The 17,105-nt window shown below is 38.0% G+C and overlaps 1 protein-coding gene across 1 annotated transcript in view; it reads left to right on the top strand.

The window, feature by feature from the left end:
- Positions 1–17,105, top strand: part of CDS1 (CDP-diacylglycerol synthase 1) — a 66,913-nt gene that overhangs the window by 34,043 nt on the left and 15,765 nt on the right. The window contains exons 6-9 of the mRNA XM_061145617.1: positions 10,186–10,244; positions 12,088–12,170; positions 14,222–14,309; positions 16,929–16,997. Coding sequence (XP_061001600.1) covers positions 10,186–10,244; positions 12,088–12,170; positions 14,222–14,309; positions 16,929–16,997 — 299 coding nt within the window. The remainder of the gene's footprint in view (positions 1–10,185; positions 10,245–12,087; positions 12,171–14,221; positions 14,310–16,928; positions 16,998–17,105) is intronic.

Here is a 17,105-nt window from a genome sequence, read left to right as displayed (position 1 = left end):
TAGTAGTTAGGCTCCATACTTCCACTGCAGGGAGCCCAGGTTTGATCCTTGGTCAGGGAACTAAGATCTCAAAAGCAATGCAGCATGGCCAGAAAAAAACCAGATTTGTTTCTATCGAAGTTAACCAATTATAAAAGAAATTTCCTAAGAAATTGATTTAGATATGTACTTAAAAAATTATTTATTATTTTTATTTGACTTTACCAGATCTTAGTTGGAGTGTATGAGATCTAGTTCCCCAACCAGGGATTGAACCTAGGCCCTTTGCATTGGGAACACAGAGTCTTAGCCACTGGACCACCAGGGAAGTCCCTAGATGTGTACTTTTAAAAAGCCAGAGTTCCAGTATGAATCCTGGTCCACTGCTTACATGCTAAATAAACTTTGGGAAATGTAATTTATTGATCTGTGCCTCAGTTTCTTTGCAAAGCACTTAGAGCAGTACCTGGCGCTATTTAAATATTGAGTATTATCATTATTTTCACTTTTAAAGGCAGAAAGGAAATTTATTTGTGAGTTTTCTCTTTAGCTCTTAATGGTTACTGTCTTAGCTCTTAGGGGTTTCCTCATAAATAAATTCTTCTCCAGTTAGTACAGCTTTGGAAACTTAATACAATATGGATGATTCCTTTCCATTTCTCATTAAACAAAAAAATATACAGAGTGTGTGGGAAAGTCAGTCCTTTAAAAGTATGTCATTTTAATTCAATAATTAAAATACATTCTTTTTTATGGCTGAGTAATATCTATTGTCTGTTGTACCACAATTTCTGTATCCATTCATTTGCGGGTGGACATCTAGGTTGCTTCCATGTCCCAGCTATTGTAGATGGTGCTACAATGAACATTGGAGTACATTCGTCTCTTTGAATTATAGTTTTCTCAGCATTTATGCTCAGTAGTGACATTGGTGGGTAATATGGTAGTTCTTTTCCTAGTTTTTAAAGGAATCTCCATATTGTTCTCCATAATGACTATTTACATTCCCACCAATGATGAAAAAATGTTCCCTTTTTTCTACATCTTCTCCTTCATTTACTGTTTGCAGATTTTTTAATGATGGCCATTCTGACCTGTGTGAGGTGATACCTCATTGTAGTTTTGATTTGCATTTCTCTGATAATGAGTGATGTTGAGCATCTTTTTCTGTGTTTGTTCACCGTCTGTATGCCTTCTTTGGAGAAATGTCTGTGTAGGTCTGCCCCCCTTTTTTTGATTGGGTTGTTTGCTTTTCTGGTATTGAACTGCATGAGCTGCTCGTGTGTTTTGGAGATTAATCCAGTTGTTTCCCTTGCAATTATTTTTTCCCATTCTGAGGGTTGTCTTTTAATCTTGTTGTTTCCTTTGCTGTGCAACTTGTTCCTTTTTATAATATTGTATACATGATACCCTCTCAACCAGTTCTTTACAGTCATTGTTGCTTCATCCCCTTAAATTTCTGACTCTATCAAATCAGTATTTGTTCATTTTTTTCTAACTGATTTCTATCATTGGCATAGCTTACCATTGCTCTTCCATGGAATCACGGAAGCTCCTTGAAAGTCATCATTGTCATTCTTTCAGCAAACACTCGAGTGCTTTCCAAGTGCCAGCGCTGGGCATGGTGTTGAGGATACAAGGGGACAGGCCTTTAGTGTGCCCTCCAGGGGCTGGCAACTGCTGAGACACGTGTCCCCTCGGTCATTGCTGGAATGGGAACAAGGACCCCTAAGACCATGAAGAAAGGGAAGGCAGGCCTTGCTCTACTGGGGCAGAAAGGCCATTGAAGGCCTTGGAGAAGGGATGATGGTGGTTGTTCAGTTGCTAAATCATGTCTGACTCTTTGTGAGCTCACGGACTGCAGCGCTCCAGGCTCCCCTGTCCTTCACTATCTCCCAGAGTTTGCTCAAACTCATGTCCATTGAGTTGGTGATGCCATCTAACCATCTCATCCTCTGCCATCCCCTTCTCCTTTTGCCTTCAGTCGTTGAGGAAGAAGTGGCAAAACACCTCAGTATTCTTGCTGTGGGAACCCCATAAACAGTGTGAAGAGATGATCGGTGTCATGAAAAGCAAGGAACAAGCAGGTGTTTGCCAGGTGGAGAGTGGGAAAGGGCATTCCAGGTAGAGAAGACAGCTCTGCAGTCTTGGGGATGAGAGCGGCATGTTCGGGACCCATGGGAGGTACTGAAGGTCGTGCAAGTAGACAGGAGCCCCATCTTGAGGAGCCTTGTGTATCATAGGAAGACTTTGGGCTTTATTCCTGAGAAACTACTGAGGATTTCAAGCTAGGAGATAATATAACCAGGTTTGTAATTCAGTGAATGGTGAGTGGGAGACATTAAAAGAGTGACAAGATAGGAAATTGTTGCTTTAATTCATACTAAAGCATACTAATATATACTAAATATAATGTATACCTGCGTCATTCACGTTTATACTTAATACTAAGAGGATCATAAATTTTTAAAAAATTGTGTTTTTAAAAAATAAAATTTGGACTATTCTTGATGTGAAAAGATAAAAAATTATGGGACTTCACTGGTGGTCCAGTGGTTAAGACTTTGTGTTTCCTCTGCAGGGAGGGGAGGTTCAATTCCTGGTCAGGGACTAGGATCCCACCTGCTGTGTGGTACGGCCAAAAAATTTAAAAAATAATTTTTTTTTTTTTTAATGCTAAGGGTTGATCTTAGAACCAACTGCTGTTTATGACAGTCTGAAAAATTGCTTTTATATCCTAAATTATTGGTTTAAAATGTACTTTTTGTTGAGATAATTATGTATTTTCATGCAGTTGTAAGAAATAAGACAGGATGCCTTATGCACTTAGCCTAGTTTCCACCAGTGATAATATTTTGAAAAATTACAGTGTAAGATCACACCAGGATATTGACATTATTATAGTCTTACAAATGTACTTTTAAAACACATTTTTTTAAAATTGAAGTATAGTTGATTTGCAATGTTGTGTTAATTTTTAGTGTACAGTAAAGTGATTCACATATACTGTCTTTTTCATGTGCTTTTCCAGTTTGGTTTCTTACAGGATATTAGAGTTTTCTGTGCTATAGAGTAGGCCCTTTTTGTTTATCTGTTTTATATATAGTAAACTGTATCTGCTAATCCCCAAATCCTAATTTATCCCTTCCCCACCCCTTTTCCATTTTGGTAATTGTAAATTTCTTTTCTGTGCTTCTGAGTGTCAGCTCAGTTCAGTCGCTCAGTCGTATCCGACTCTTTGCGACCCCATGAACTGCAGCATGCCAGGCCTTTCTGTCCATCACTACCTCCCAGAGCTTACTCAAACTCATGTCCATTGTGTCAGTGATAGCATCCAACCATCTCATCCTTGGTCATCCCCTTCTCCTCCTGCCTTCAATCTTTGTCAGCATCAGGGTCTTTTCCAATGAGTCAGTTCTTCACACCACATGACCAAAGTATTGGAGCTTCAGCTTCAGCATCAGTCCCTCCAGTGAATATTCAGGACTGATTTCCTTTAGGATGGACTGGTTTAATCTCCTTGCAGTCCAAGGGACTCTCACGAGGCTGCTCCAACTCCACAGTTCAAAAGCATCAGTTCTTCAGTGCTCAGCTTTCTTTATGGTCCAATTTTCACATCCATACATGACCACTGGGAAAACCATAACTTTGACTACATGGACTTTTGTTGGCAAAGTAATGTCTGCTTTTTAATATGCTGTCTAGGTTTGTCATAGCTTTTCTTCCAAGGAGCAAGCATCTTTTCATTTCATGGCTGCAATCACCATCTGCAGTGATTTTGGAGCCCAGAAAAATAAAATCTGTCACTGTTTCCTGTGTTGTCCCCATCTATCTGCCATGAAGTGATGGGACTGGATGCCATGATCTTAGTTTTCTGAATGTTGAGCTTTAAGTCAACTTTTCCACTCCCCTCTTTCACTTTCATCAAGAGGCTCTTCGGTTCCTCTTCGCTTTCTGCCATAAGGGTGGTGTCATCTGCATATTTGAGGATATTGATATTTCTGCCAGCAATCTTGATTCCAGCTTGTGCTTCATCCAGCCCAGTATTTTGCATGAGGTACTCTGCATAGAAGTTAAATGAGCAGGGTGACAATATACAGCCTCGAAGCACTCCTTTCCCAATTTGGAACCAGTGTGTTGTTCCATGTCCAGTTCTAACTGTTGCTTCTTGACCTGCTTACAGATTTCTCAGGAGGCAGGTCAGGTAGTCTGGTAGTCCCATCTCTTTAGGAATTTCCCACAGTTTGTTGTGATCCACACAGGCAAAAGCTTTAGCATAGTCAATGAAGCAGAAGTAGATGTTTTTCTGGAATTCTCTTGCTTTTTCTATGATCCAGCAGATGTTGGCAATTTGATCTCTGGTTCCTCTACCTTTTTTAAATCCAGCTTGAACATCTGAAAGTTCTTGGTTCATGTACTGTTGAAGCCTGGCTTGGAGAATTTAGAGCATTACTTTGCTAGTGTGTGAGATGAGTGCAATTGTGCAGTAGTTTGAACATTCTTTGGCATTGCCTTTCTTTGGGATTGGAATAAAAACTGACTTTTCCAGTCTCTGTGTTTCTATAAAATGCAACTTTGTAGTAAGCTAGGAGCTGCTGGGTTAAGTGATGAAACTTCTGATATAGATTATGCATGGTTTTCTATTGGATTGGTCAAAAAGTTCATTTGGCTTTTTCATAAGATGTTCATTTGGGTTTTTCATAAGATGTTATGAAAAACCAAAATGAACTTTTTGGCCATTCCAGTATATCTGTTATCATTTCACACGTGTCTTAAATATGGTCCTATTAAAGGATCATAAGCACCCACTTTGTGTTTCTCTTGTTTTTTTTTTTAATTCCTGGTGCCTAATACAGGGTCTGGGATTTAGGTTCCTAACACACATTTACTGCATGAATGATCAAGAGGCTGAAAACCTGGACATCTAAACATAGTGCTTTTTAGGGATAATTTTTTTTTTTTTTTAGCATCAGTATTTTGGTTGCTGGGTCTTGAGGCCTTATTGGTTGATTCTTGAAGTGATTAGCGACATTTATGAGCTTAGTCCAGCAAATAAAGTTAGACTTTAAAATAGGAGTGAGGAAATAGAAAGTGTGCTCTGTTGAGATAGTTGTACCTTTCTTTCAAATTATGCTGTGAAAAATGTCTGGAATTCTCGTTAAACAACATTCCAAGAGGCCCGTCCAAATTTTAGTTCTGCAGTGGTCAAATGAGTTTTATAGGTCTTAACAGATATAAAAAGCAGAGACCACACAAGCTTTTTCATTGATGCTGAATTTTATTAAAACAAAATGTACCTGTATCCAGGTCTGACCTACTCACCAAGGCCCAGCAGATTAAATGACTCATTTAACATCATCCCAGATGACTCACTGACTAGGACCCAGAAGCCATTCTGACACTTCAGATAATTTGGTTGTAAAATGAATTTGTCTGATAGCAAAACAAACATCAGAGACAACATTTTCTCTAGAGTCTGGATGTATTTTTAAAAGGTCTTGGTGATTTGGGTTTGGGGCTCTTTAGAAACAAGAGCAACCATGTGATTACATGTCTGGTAATGACAGGTGAATAAGCTTAAGATGTTGGACCCATAATATCATCACCTTAAGATCTCTTTAGCCAACTAGTGAGAAGCATATTAAAGGCATATTATGTTTAGTCGGGTTCTTTCGCTTGTATTTGTGCATGGCTAACTATTTTGACTTCTTTTTTAAAACCCTTAAGGAGAGGTTGTGACTTGAATATAATACTTTGAATTCAAGAAAAATCACTGGACAGTATAAGATTAAATTATGGCTAAAATTAATCCACAATTAAGAATTGTTTTCAGACATCCTGTATATCTTTCATCTCAAAGGATGTAGATGAAATCTTTGAAAGATGTCACAAATCACTGTTCATAAAGGATTGTGTCTCCAAAATCACTTATAGTTTATGTGTGTGTGTGTGTATAGAAAAGAAACGAAAGCTAGAGCTAAGTCGTGTCTGACTCTTGTGACTTTGTGGACTGTAGCCTGCCTGGCTCCTCTGTCCATGGGATTCTCCAGGCAAGAATACTGGAATGGGTTGCCATTTCCTTCTCCAGGAAATCTTCCCGACCCAGGAGTCAAACCCAGGTCTCCAGTATTGCAGGCAGTTTCTTTACCAACTGAGATATGTGGGAAGCCATATATATATATTTTTCGCTTGTTTGTTTTTGGCTGTGCTGGGTCTTTGATGCTTCATGGGCTCTCTAATTTCCCTGAGCAGGGGTACTCTCTAGTTGCGGCGCGTGGGCTTCTCGCGGTGGTGGCTTCTCGTTGCATAGTACTGGCTCTATAGAGCACAGGCTCAGTAGCTGTGGCTCATGGGCTTAGTTGCTCCATGATGGCTTGTGAGATCTCCCTGGACCAGGGTTCAAACCCGTGTCTCCTGCATTGGCAGATGGATTCTTTACCATGAGTTACCAGGGAAGCCTTTCCACTTGGAGGTTTTTAATTAAACATGATTATAAACTATTTACATATCAGTCTTGTTTTATACCTTAAGCTCACTATGCAGATTAAAGGAAAACTTTCCCCATATATTAGCTGATATAATGGTTGATTTGTGTGAATTTCTACACTGCATACTTAAACTTCTTTAAAACACCTCGGTTGTATTCTAGTGTCTGAATATGGCAACACGCAAAGCAGTGTGCTTCTGAATTGTTGAATACGATGTTTCAAACATTTCAAAGTTTTGGTTAGTTAGCGAAGTGTAATGAAAAATACAACCACGTAAAAAGTAATCGATGAGTCAATAACCTCCAGTATATAATCCTGCATCTGTCTTTGTTTTTTGAGTTAAGGACTGCATGTGTTTACTGAATTGGTTAATCAACAATAAGAAATTTTAAAAACTTTAGTATTTCTTTATATTTTCTGTCTCTTCAATTAAAGTATGAGCTCCTTGAGTGGAATGACTATCTTATCCATTTTTTGTGTGTGTATTTTGTATCTGCATCTTAAGTGCTCAATAAATATTTTTCAATTGTCTACTTTTTCTGAAATTCCCTCTATCACATCTTTTGGACTTCTCAATGTCTTTTTTTCTTCTTCAATTCATTTGACTCCTTAGACATCTCATTCTTTTTTATGCTTTCTGAATATACCTCTCTTAAGTCTGTTGGGGAACTTGGTCTCCCTAACCTCCTGGGAACTCCTTGATCTTGGGCCACAAGATATATCCGTCTTTGCACTGACAGCCCCAGGCACAGTGCTATGTATATAACTGGTAATCGGTCAGTGTGACTAAAAATAGTTATATATCAAGGCTGTATGTTAGGAAACTTTTTCAGTGAACATTCTACTTTAACAGATCCTATGATTTTAATTGGAAATATAACCATAAAAATGTTCTTTATTAATTGGGGAAAAAGTAAAACTATGGATCCAAATATGAAAAGTTATCCTTTCCATAGATTTATTGAAATATAGCATGTATGTGTTCCATTTAAACAGAAAATGGCTGTGAATGAAGAAGTAAATGCATGTGTCTCTTTTTTGGATTATTTTTCTTTGACAGTAATGTTTAACCTTAGATATGCTAGGAAAACAGTTTACATCCTCCTCCCCCAGATTCCAAGAATGGTATTATTTTAATACATCCACGAGTCAGATAGTTATATCCTTTATTAGAGCACCCTAAAATGCAGTGTTTTACTGGTGTATTTACCCATAAAATTGGATCATGTAAAACTGAGTTGCCAAGACTGTCCTGGATAAAATGATCATCAGGAAAGTATTGAATGAATCTGCTGGTAATTTTGTTTGAAGAAGTGCTTAAGGGTGAGTGGTATATAATTTCAAGAACAAGAAAACCGTACATGTTGGAGTGGTGTTCGTGAGGAGATAATTCATAATTAATGATGTTGAGAATTTCCCAAGGCTGCACTGGGAGAGCCAGCAAGGTCTCTTTCGACAGAAGGGGAGGTTCTGGAGGCTTTTAGCTCAGTCTTGCTTCTGAGTTGCCTTTACCTCATTAGCTCTGAAAGTGAAAGTCACTCAGTCGTGTCCGACACTTTGCAACCCCATGGACTATACGGTCCATGGAATTCTTCAGGCCAGAATACTGGAGTGGGTAGCCTTTCCCTTCTCCAGGGGATCTTCCCAGCCCAGGGCTCGAACCCAGGTCTCCCGCATTGTGGGCGGATTCTTTACCAGCTGAGCCACAAGGGAAGCCCTCATTAGCCTCTGAACCAAGTCCAATCTACGTTTGCCTGTAACCGTGGACCAAAGGCATAAAGCAGCATAGAAATTTCACTATTTCTTAAGCCACAAAAGAAATCCCCCTGCTATTGAAGAAAAATTTAAAAGCAGTGATTTTAAAAGCAAGTCTTTTATGCTACAGGTGGTTTTAATGCCACGAATTCCGTGTTTTAGTGCCCTCTCCCCACCCCGCTTCCTTTCTTTCTCTGAGGAAAGTGACGTATGTCTCAGTTCGCCGCCGCTCAGAAAATGTTTCCATATGCCTTTTGCAGTTGAACCAGTCAGATTCTACAGGTGGCAAATAGGAAGTGAGATAGGCTCTGGGAGCCAGTAGGCATTCTCTTCCTTTACTCTCACCCTTTACACTGAGATTTCAAATCAGTCATCAAAAACTAGGTGCAGGCAGTGACTGATTCCGTGCTCTGGTCAGAGTAGTGTCAACCTTGCTTGCTCTAGTGGGTAGAACTCCCTTGGTAAGTACATCTTAGATATGCAAAGTCTAGTGTTTATTTCACATGGGATAGATTAGCTGACCATTTGTTTTCTGTCTCAGAGAACTCGTGCTCTAAAGGTATTGCCGAACAGAATGCATGCATGGCTATTTAGCTGAAATTAAACTTGGCTTATGCATTTCTAACATCTACTTCTGTAAAAAAAAAAATCTTCAGAATAATGATGTAGTGATGTAGTGCCCACTTTACTGATTAGTGGGCAATAAAGTGTATCATAGTGCCTCCTCATTATTTAACATAAAATTATTAGATTTCTGCTTCATTAGGTGGGCTTCCCAGGTGGCTCAGTGGTAAAGAATGTGCCTGCCAATGCCAGAGATGCAGGTTTGACCCCTGGGTCTGGAAGATCCCCTAGAGAAGGAAATGGCAACCCACTCCAGTATTCTTGCCTGGAGAATCCCACTGACAGAGGCGCCTGGTGGGCTACAGGGGATGGGATCGTGAAAGAGTCAGATACAATTTAGCAACTAAGTAACAACAACAAAAGTTCATTAGATAGAATTTTTATTTAGTAAAATTTTATTGTACTTAATTTATAGACTATAGACAGAAACACATACTGTCTGTGCATCTTGAAATTGTTAAGAGTATTTTGTTTTACTGTAATCATTATAATATGCTTCTGAGAATTTTTGAATCACTCTTAACCTGAATCTTGAGGATAATGGTTTATGGAACCACATGACTCTTAAAGGTCAATAGAATCTAAGGAGCCCTTAGATTAGCTCCATGATCCACAGTAAATTAATAAAGTCCTTTGTGTATTTTTCTTCATCTGTAAAATGGAGATAATAATAGGTAACTACATCATAGGAATGTTGGAAGGATTAAATGAGTTAATACTTATAAAAGGCTTAGCCAAGTACATGGAACATAATAAGTGTTCAAAGATGTTAGCTGCTATAATAATTATTAATTTTTATTTTATGTAGAGATTTAAACATTCTATATATATACTTGATGGACTGATACAGTGAATACATTTTAGTGAACTGAAATTCAGGGTCCAATTTTCCATATCCACACATTAGCAAGGGACTGACTCAATTAATATAGGAGATGTTTATTGAATTTATGGCATGGACTATATCAGGCATTTTGGAGAATACAGGATCATTTCCCTCAAGAAACAAATGCTTGATATAAGAGTCCTGTCCAGGAGACCAGGGTTTGATCCCTGGGCCAGAAAGATCCCCTGGAGAAGGAAATGGTAACCTACTCCAGTATTCTTACCTGGGAAATCCCACGGATAGAAGAGCCTGACAGGCTACAGTCCATGGGGTTGCAAAGAGTTGGACAAGATTTAGTGACTCAGCAGTAATGTAAGAGTAGGAGAGATGGTGTATGAGTGAGTAGCCAACATACAGCTAGATGTGGTATAGAAATTTGGCTTATATGAACTCATTGAATTGTAAAATTTGTAACAGGTTACACAATCAGCGCATGTTTTTGTTCTTGAACAGGTTTCTGCATGTTTGTGCTGAGCTTGGTGAAGAAACATTACCGTCTGCAGTTTTATATGGTGCGTATTAACCATTATTTTGTAGTTACTATATGTAATAAAAACCTTCACCTTTATTATTTTTTTTTCCTGTAGTGAGAAAATAGGGTCTAATCTGCTAATTGCCTATATGTGAGGGGTATTTGAATTTTGAATGACTAATATTTATAAATGTTTGAAGGTGAAATTTTTTTCAAAGATAAAGAATTTTTAACTGTTTTGAAAGTTTCCCCAAAATTTTTCCTTTGAATATTTTCAAAGGCTGTAAAATTAAAGTCAAGTATTTGGATTCCCTAAATCTGTAGAAATTTGAGGTGTTTCCATAGTGACCTGAACAGTTAGTAAGTCTCAGAAACATCTATCATATATTTGTGTGGGAGGCACCTGTGTTTACTTGTGCTCAGCCGAGGCATCAGGGGTACAGAGCTTACATTTTCTTGGTAGCTATGGTTAGTTATACAGTTGCATGATTCGTTTTGGCCAGAACTATTTCCTTCAGTGTATCCTTGAACAGTGTTCAGTGTCTTATGAAATGTATCACTGTATATGATGACCTCTTATTTTCTTAAAATGTAGCTGATGATAACAGTGTAAAATGACAAATGTAGTATCTATAAATTCATGTATTTGCTAGGTTTGTTGTGAATTTGGGGTATAATTCCTATTCTTCATCCTGTGCTTTTCCCCGCTAAGACATCCTGCTGAGCACCATTGCTGGAAAATTATAGTATTTCCTATACATTTCTAATTTCTTGGGTTCTTGAGGGAACAAAAATGGTAAAATTTTCAGTGAAAATCTAGAAACCATCAAGACAAATTAGAAATAATAGAATCTACTATGAAAATATAAATGGTACCTATTGGGAAAAATCATTTATGCATATTGAAGCAATCTAAGACAGAATTGGATCACTTAAGCAGATGAAAACAAAACAGAACAACCAATGTAATACACTGTTTGCTGCAATGGAAGATAGGTTTATTATGAATAAATCAAAATCATAAGAATTTTGAAAAGTCCTTTTATAACTTTCAGTAAAAATTGTGAGAGACTTCCGTGGTGATCCAATGGTTAAGACTCCACAATTCCAGTGAAGGGGTTGAGGTTTGATCCTTGATTGGGGAACTAAGATCCCACATGCTGTGCAGTAAGAAAAGAAAAAAAAATCATGAGACTGATATATAGAAATATTAGCCCTTTTTGTTATTCTACTCATATTAATGATGCTAAAAGGAGCTAAAGTGGCTGTCTCTCAGGATAGATGGGATTGATGAAACAGAGGCCTTTTGACAATTTAAAATGGAATACTGTCATTGAACAGAGCTGTGAAGATCAGCTTTCAAGTATGAAAAGATTGGATTTAAGGGCAATTGATCCCTGCTGGTATGAATCATTTGAAGTTATAAATAACTCTTTATGGGAAAATGTTAACCGTAGTGAACTCAGGGAAAAATCATTTTCAGCATTTCTAGTAACTAGAGAATGCAGTCAGAGTGAAATTTTTAGTTCTTATCTAAATGCCATAGCAGTGCTGTAAACTTGTCATTACCACTTTAATCTCATGATTCAAGATGATGGTTTATTTTTTAATATGTCTTTTTTAAACTTAGAGGTGTAGCTCGGTATTATTAGCATTCCATTTTTGTATAAATTAAGGTTACTTTGTTGAATATTTTTCATGGTCCTCGGGTTTCAGGAGGCACCAAAATGAAGGTAATTTACTAATGGCATTTATTTTGTATGACCTTATTTTATGAAATTTGACCAGTAGTCGTGCTAGAAATTTGCATTTCAGAATTGCTGTTGCTTCGTGGCCTGCCCTGATCTCTTGTGCTCATCTTTGTTGTGTTGGGCTGTTAACAGTTCGCATGGACACATGTCACCTTACTGATAACAGTTACTCAGTCACATCTTGTCATCCAAAATCTGTTTGAAGGCATGATATGGTAAGGGGACAGTATATGCTGCTTTATATTTATATATCTTTATAGCACTTTTAAAGCTCTTTTATGCTGAACAGTGTCTTACGGGGATTTCTACTAAAATGTCCTATTTGTTGTCACTCTATTCCATTAAGATAAGTTCCATTTAATTGTTTGACTGGATTCCCTGGTGGCTCAGGCCTTAAAGAGTCTGCCTGCAATGCAGGAGACCCGGGTTCGATCCCTGAGTTGGAAAGATTCCCCTGGAGAAGGAAATGACAACCCACTCCAGTATTCATGCCTGGAAAATCCCACGGATGGAGGAGGCTGGCAGGCTATAGTCCATGAGGTCACAAAGAGTCGGACATGACTGAGTGACTTCACTTTCTGTTTGACAACTGAAGACAAATGCTTTGTTATCAACTGGAAAACTTCCTTTTTCAGGTTTCCAGTAAAATGCAGAAAACCCTCATAAAAGCTCCAAATAATTAAATACATTTTCAGGTGTTACTATACTTTAATATGACTCTTTTTTAAAAACAAAGAATTGAGTGTAAAAAGAGTGTACTCTTTACATGGAATGCAAAAAGAAGGGGAAAGTTTGCTTTTCAGCATACAGTGAGCTGGCAATACATTTTCTTTGGGTGAAAGGTGGGTTAGTTCTCCTCTGCCTTTGTGTAGGTGTAGAGTGTCCAGGTTTCAAGTATTTGGAGTTACTTGCTAGTAACCTACTTGGAGTGGGTTGCAGATTGAGAAAACATTTTTATTAGTTAAAAATTAGCTTAAGTTAAAACAATTATTATTCAATAAAAATAAGAGTGGAGAAAAACTTAAGATTTTAAGAAATCTGATCATATTTTCTCTACATTCCTTTAAAACACAGTAACTAAAAACTTTTATAGTTGATAAGTTTAGTCAAGATAAATTTGTTCCCTTGACAGGTTGGTGTTTTTTTTTGGTATGTATGTGCAAAAAATTGGAATCATTTTTTGGAATGATTGGAATCATATGGAAGATTCCAAGACTGCCTTCCATATACAAACTTTTCATTGATGGTAGGCAATCACTGAAATTAGTAGGTTCTGTACAGTTAGTAGGGTTTAATGCGCCTGTAAGCTAAGATAGCATTAAAACTGATAATTGGGCAAGAGCTTGGTGTAAGTTTATCAGATTGTACTCTGACTGACTCATTTCTATTTTGAAAGGCTGCTTTTAAAAATTTCTTTATACTAATGTAACTTGTTCCTATTGACTGAAAAAAAAAAAAAAGATGCATGATGTGAGAATTGTGAGTTAAGTTTTATTTGGAGCCAAATGAGGTCTATATAGCCCAGAGACAGTTTCTCAGATAACTCTGAGAAAGTTTTTCAGATAGTTCCGAGGAACTGCTCTAAGGAGGTCAGAGGGGAGGTCAGTATACATATGATTTTAGAGAAGGGGACACATACCATCAAGCATGCATTTTGGCAGAAGGTTGCTACTAATCACGAGGAACAGCTGTCTCTGTTAATGATTTTAGTGCTTTTCTAGATATGAGAGTGAGCCTGATGTAAGCAATTGGCCTCATAAAATCTCCAAAAAAATGTCTAACTCTCTGAGGGCCTGTTCTGCCAGTCTTTCCTGGAGCACAGAGTGCCTCACTCCTGATCTTTGCCCTGAACTCCTTTCAGGATGAGTTAAAGGTCAGCAGAGGTCAGCAATGGCAGTGACTAGTGACCTAATACTTGCAGAGCCAGATGGCAAGTGAGTTTTTCATTGGCATTCCTCATAAAATGGAAATTTGAAACTCCATAGCTATAGAAATTGATTAACTGTCAAGTTGATTATTTAATATTTTCACTAGCAATATTCTTCTAGTATGCTTATAGATTTTGCTCTGCCTAACTGCTAAATGGGCACATTTGGTTGATATTTATGGTGTCTGTCCATCTATTAGCATGTGTTATGTTCTGGACTAGGTGGCAGTGTCATCCAAAGGGTTATTGCATTGGTTCATTGAGTCAAAACATGTGTAAATATTTGCCATTGAATCTTACAGACTTCTTTCTGCTGACTTTTTATTTTATTTTTTTAAGGTTCCTTGTTCCAATATCAAGTGTTATTTGCAATGACATAACTGCTTACATTTTTGGATTTTTTTTTGGAAGAACTCCGTTAATTAAGGTAATGGAAAAACACCACAAACAAGTCCTTACCATAGCCTAGATGATTAGCTACTGGGAAAAATTCCCAATAGTTTGGTGCTGTTACACGTTGTTGATTTCTGAGGTGCTCTGCTTTTCCTTAGCTACCCTCAGCAGCCACAGTGTTGAGGGCAGAAGTCTGTATTTCCCAGTGATTCCGTCTGGGTTTTTCATCAGGTGTTCTCTTGACTCCTGTCATTCATCCTCTCCTGTGAAGGCTCATGTCATTTTCCTCTGGCTTCTTTCCCTTGGCTGTCATGTGGATTTTTCATTCTCCTCCCCAATAACCCTCTACACAGGCCTGTCCTTGACGCTGCCTTCCTCTCAAGCCATCTCATTTGTCTCCTCCTTTACTGAGTTGTTTGAGGGTGTATAATATACCAGCATCACATACTCATGTCCATTTGCAAGACTTTTATACCCAAATCCATTTCAAAAAAAAAATTGAGGTTCTACAATAAAAACATTGATGAATAATGGAAGTGATAAGGAAAAGTGAAGATCAAAGACCGGAAAATACACATGAGGAGACCATGTTGTTTTGTGTTAGATTTGTTTCTGTTTGGCTTCCCAAGTGGCACTAGTGGTAAAGAACCCACCTGCCAATGCAGGAGACTTAAGAGACGAGGGTTCGATCCCTGGGTCGGGAAGATCCCCTGGAGGAGGGCTTGGCAACCCACTCCAGCATTCTTGCTGGAGAATCCAATGGACAGAGGAGCCCGGTGGGCTACAGTTTGTGGGGTTGCAAAGAGTCGGACACGACTATAGTGACTTAGCGTAGCACCATAGTCGATGGCGGCAAAAAAGGAAGTGAAGTAATTTATAAGTTCCCATCTGGGGTAAAAAAGAAATCAATTTCTCATATAAAGACAGACCATTTTATAGAACTGGTTTCTTCAAAAAAAAAAAAAAACTTTTCATGTTGGAGCCTTATAAAGGAATTACTTGGTTTATATATTAGGCCAGGTCATTGATGACATTCTCACAAATGCATTAAGTGGCTGTTTTGATATTATGACATGAAGGCATTTTTGGAGGAACTGAGACAATTATTCAGATAGAAAACCTGTTTGTTCAGACTGATGTAAGGATAGTTTATCATTCCCAGAGGAGTGTGTGGACTGCCTGTCCTTCAAAAACACCTTCCTTAAATTCTTTCCCACATAGGAGTCCAGTACACAACATCAAGCTGAGCTGCTGAGCTGTAGGGACACTGGCCAGCAAACTATATATTTTTAAAGTTTCTAAAGTTGCTCCAGCACAAGAGCAAGTGGTGAAGTAGTCAAGGCTTCTATACCAGCTGAGAAGTTGTTGACTCAGGAACACTCAGAGGCTGTAGAAGACTCTTACTGTCTGATTTTCAACGTCAATTTCTAGTGAATTACAAGGCTGAATTAGTTGTATAATGCAGCCAGATGTAATTATGCAAGTTAACCCTGGAATCAATATGATAGGGTCAATTTAATTTGATAAGCTCTCTTTAAAATAATCAGCAGGCACTTTTGAATTTGAGTCAACTGCTGTTTCATGACAATAATACTGCATTATCCTAAGAGGTGGTGTATACCACTCACTTACCTATGGAATTGTTGTCAGATTGGTCAAGAAAGCCTTTGTGCTTTGTAAACTTCAGGCTGAGACTTCATGTACTTTAGCATATTACCCATTTCTATGTCAGAATCTTCCCTCTGCTATTTGTTTGGCTTCCGTCCTCACTGATCCACTGAAAGGATTCTTACAGAGTCCACCAGAGTGCTTTCCTGATGATCAGAACCCTGTACCGAGTCCTTATTTTCCAGAGCGTCTCAGCAGTTAGCACTGTCTACTCCTAAATCTTTTTCTCCTGCCCTCGTTTCACCAAGTTCAAGACTTTCCTCCAGATCTCTCTTCCTGAATGCTCCAAGGACTAATACAATAATTGCAATCTGAGACAGATTGCAAAGGTATACAAAAGTATCCTTAGAAGCACAATATATTTCTTCATAGAGAATGACATATTCTGACCAAAGGAAGGAGGTTATGTGCCCACTTGTGGGGCTGATCTGTACCTGGGCTATGGCGTATTTTGCCATTTCAGAAGGAGGTCTGTTGTAAGCATGGCATTTGGGAATGTGTGACGGTCTGGGGTTCTGCAGTGTCCACGTATTGTTGCACTAATCCTACTTTTGATCAGTAGTAAGTCAACACAGACCATGTATACTTAGAGTGAATAGATCTCAGCCTTATTTCAAGAACTACATTATTCTGGGAGTTTATATAAGCATGAACATCATGGGACAATTATTTCAGCATAGAGTTTATAGTTCTTTGAGTGATGAAAACAAATTGAGGCAGTTTATAGAAACAGATATTCACGATATGTCAGATGTATGAGGGCCTAATATGTGTTAGACTCTACTAGAGAGATTTGCACAAATAAAACACAATCATGGACTGAAGGAAAGAGCGTGGCAAAGTCTTTCCAATATGAGGAAAAGGAGAGGTATACAGGGTTTTATGGGAATTCACTGAACACCTGTATCTGTGTTTTGTGAGTGTAATAACTCTTAAATTTTATTTTCTAATTTTATTTAATGTAAAAAATAAATATCTTTTTCAGTTGTCTCCTAAGAAGACTTGGGAAGGATTCATTGGTGGTTTCTTTTCCACAGTTATCTTTGGATTCATTGTGAGTTTTACTCGGATTTTTATTTTATATTTTGAAAAATGGTAGCAAGTTTATTACTCTATTCTAAACCTAAAAGCGTTAAACCATAAAATGCTAATCAGGTAGTAA

The sequence above is a fragment of the Dama dama genome, chromosome 6, assembly GCF_033118175.1.
Source record: "Dama dama isolate Ldn47 chromosome 6, ASM3311817v1, whole genome shotgun sequence".
NCBI lineage: Eukaryota > Metazoa > Chordata > Mammalia > Artiodactyla > Cervidae > Dama > Dama dama.
The sequence above is the reverse complement of the archived record's forward strand: the minus strand, read 5'-3'. Positions and strand labels throughout refer to the sequence as shown.